The 1,008-nt window shown below is 33.9% G+C and overlaps 1 protein-coding gene across 1 annotated transcript in view; it reads right to left on the bottom strand.

The window, feature by feature from the left end:
• The window catches only part of LOC119587377 (dedicator of cytokinesis protein 4-like), a 46,579-nt gene that overhangs the window by 36,078 nt on the left and 9,493 nt on the right, over window positions 1-1,008 (bottom strand). Inside the window, exons 9-11 of the mRNA XM_037936121.1 lie at window positions 901-982; window positions 474-650; window positions 247-364 (exon numbers count right to left, since the gene is read on the bottom strand). Of these exons, the coding sequence (XP_037792049.1) occupies window positions 247-364; window positions 474-650; window positions 901-982 (377 nt within the window). The remainder of the gene's footprint in view (window positions 1-246; window positions 365-473; window positions 651-900; window positions 983-1,008) is intronic.

Raw genomic sequence — 1,008 nt, 5'->3', positions numbered from 1 at the left:
CCTTATAAAACCCAAAAGAAAGGAGTAAACCCATAGTGCCATCTACATGTAAACAAATTTTATAACTAAAATCACAGTAGACTTTTCAACATACTCTCCCAGTTTAAATGGGTTAATTTGTATAAACTGATTCCAGAACAAGCAGATATAGCTTCAACACTTAACAAGGAAATTTCTATTCTACTAAAGTCTAAATCTTAGCATAATCAATTAATAAATAAAATACAAATAATATGATATACAGACCATAACTGGCATTGTTAGACAGGATAGAATATTTGTTTGACTGCTTCTTAAGAACCAGTTCATGAAGCTGCCAAAAGTCTTTTTCATCAGAAGTAAACAGTTTTCCTGTTAGCTCAACCTGCAAAAGAAAACTCAATGAACATAAATCATTTCAGGGAAAACCACAATTGTAAATATGGACATAAGAAAAATCATGTCATCAACAGAACTTGTGCCCACTGACTCACCTCTCCCTCACTGCCTTGGAGAACAGATTGTGATAATCTGAACAGAGCAACACCATGAGGTCTGCGATAACAGTGGGAAGAGGTCTTCTTCACTGACTCTGAGAACAACATCCTTCCAACTCTAACAACATGTGCAACAATATACAAGTCTGATGCTAGGTCTCCACTACCAAGGTCCTGGAGGAAAGGCATTGATATGAGTGCCTGAGGGACTGTAGCTCTTGTGTTAATTATACTTATTACCATTTATGATAACCATTTCTCCTAGTACTGCAAGTCTTTTCTGAATTAATTCATTAAACTAAAAGTATTACATTCAAATTCATTAGGTCCGTAAATCAGCTTTCATTTTCTTAGCAATACTATATATCAAACATTTGGATAAATCAGAGCAAGAGCTATACAGTAGTGACTGATTCCTACTTACTGTAAATATTGTGCAGTTGCTATGGATTTTTTCAATATAATTTGAAAATCCTTCTTTTGATAATTTGACTAGAAATCTTTCACTGGAAAGGAAGGAAAAAAGAAAATG

This window comes from Penaeus monodon, chromosome 22 (assembly GCF_015228065.2).
Source record: "Penaeus monodon isolate SGIC_2016 chromosome 22, NSTDA_Pmon_1, whole genome shotgun sequence".
NCBI lineage: Eukaryota > Metazoa > Arthropoda > Malacostraca > Decapoda > Penaeidae > Penaeus > Penaeus monodon.
The sequence above is the reverse complement of the archived record's forward strand: the minus strand, read 5'-3'. Positions and strand labels throughout refer to the sequence as shown.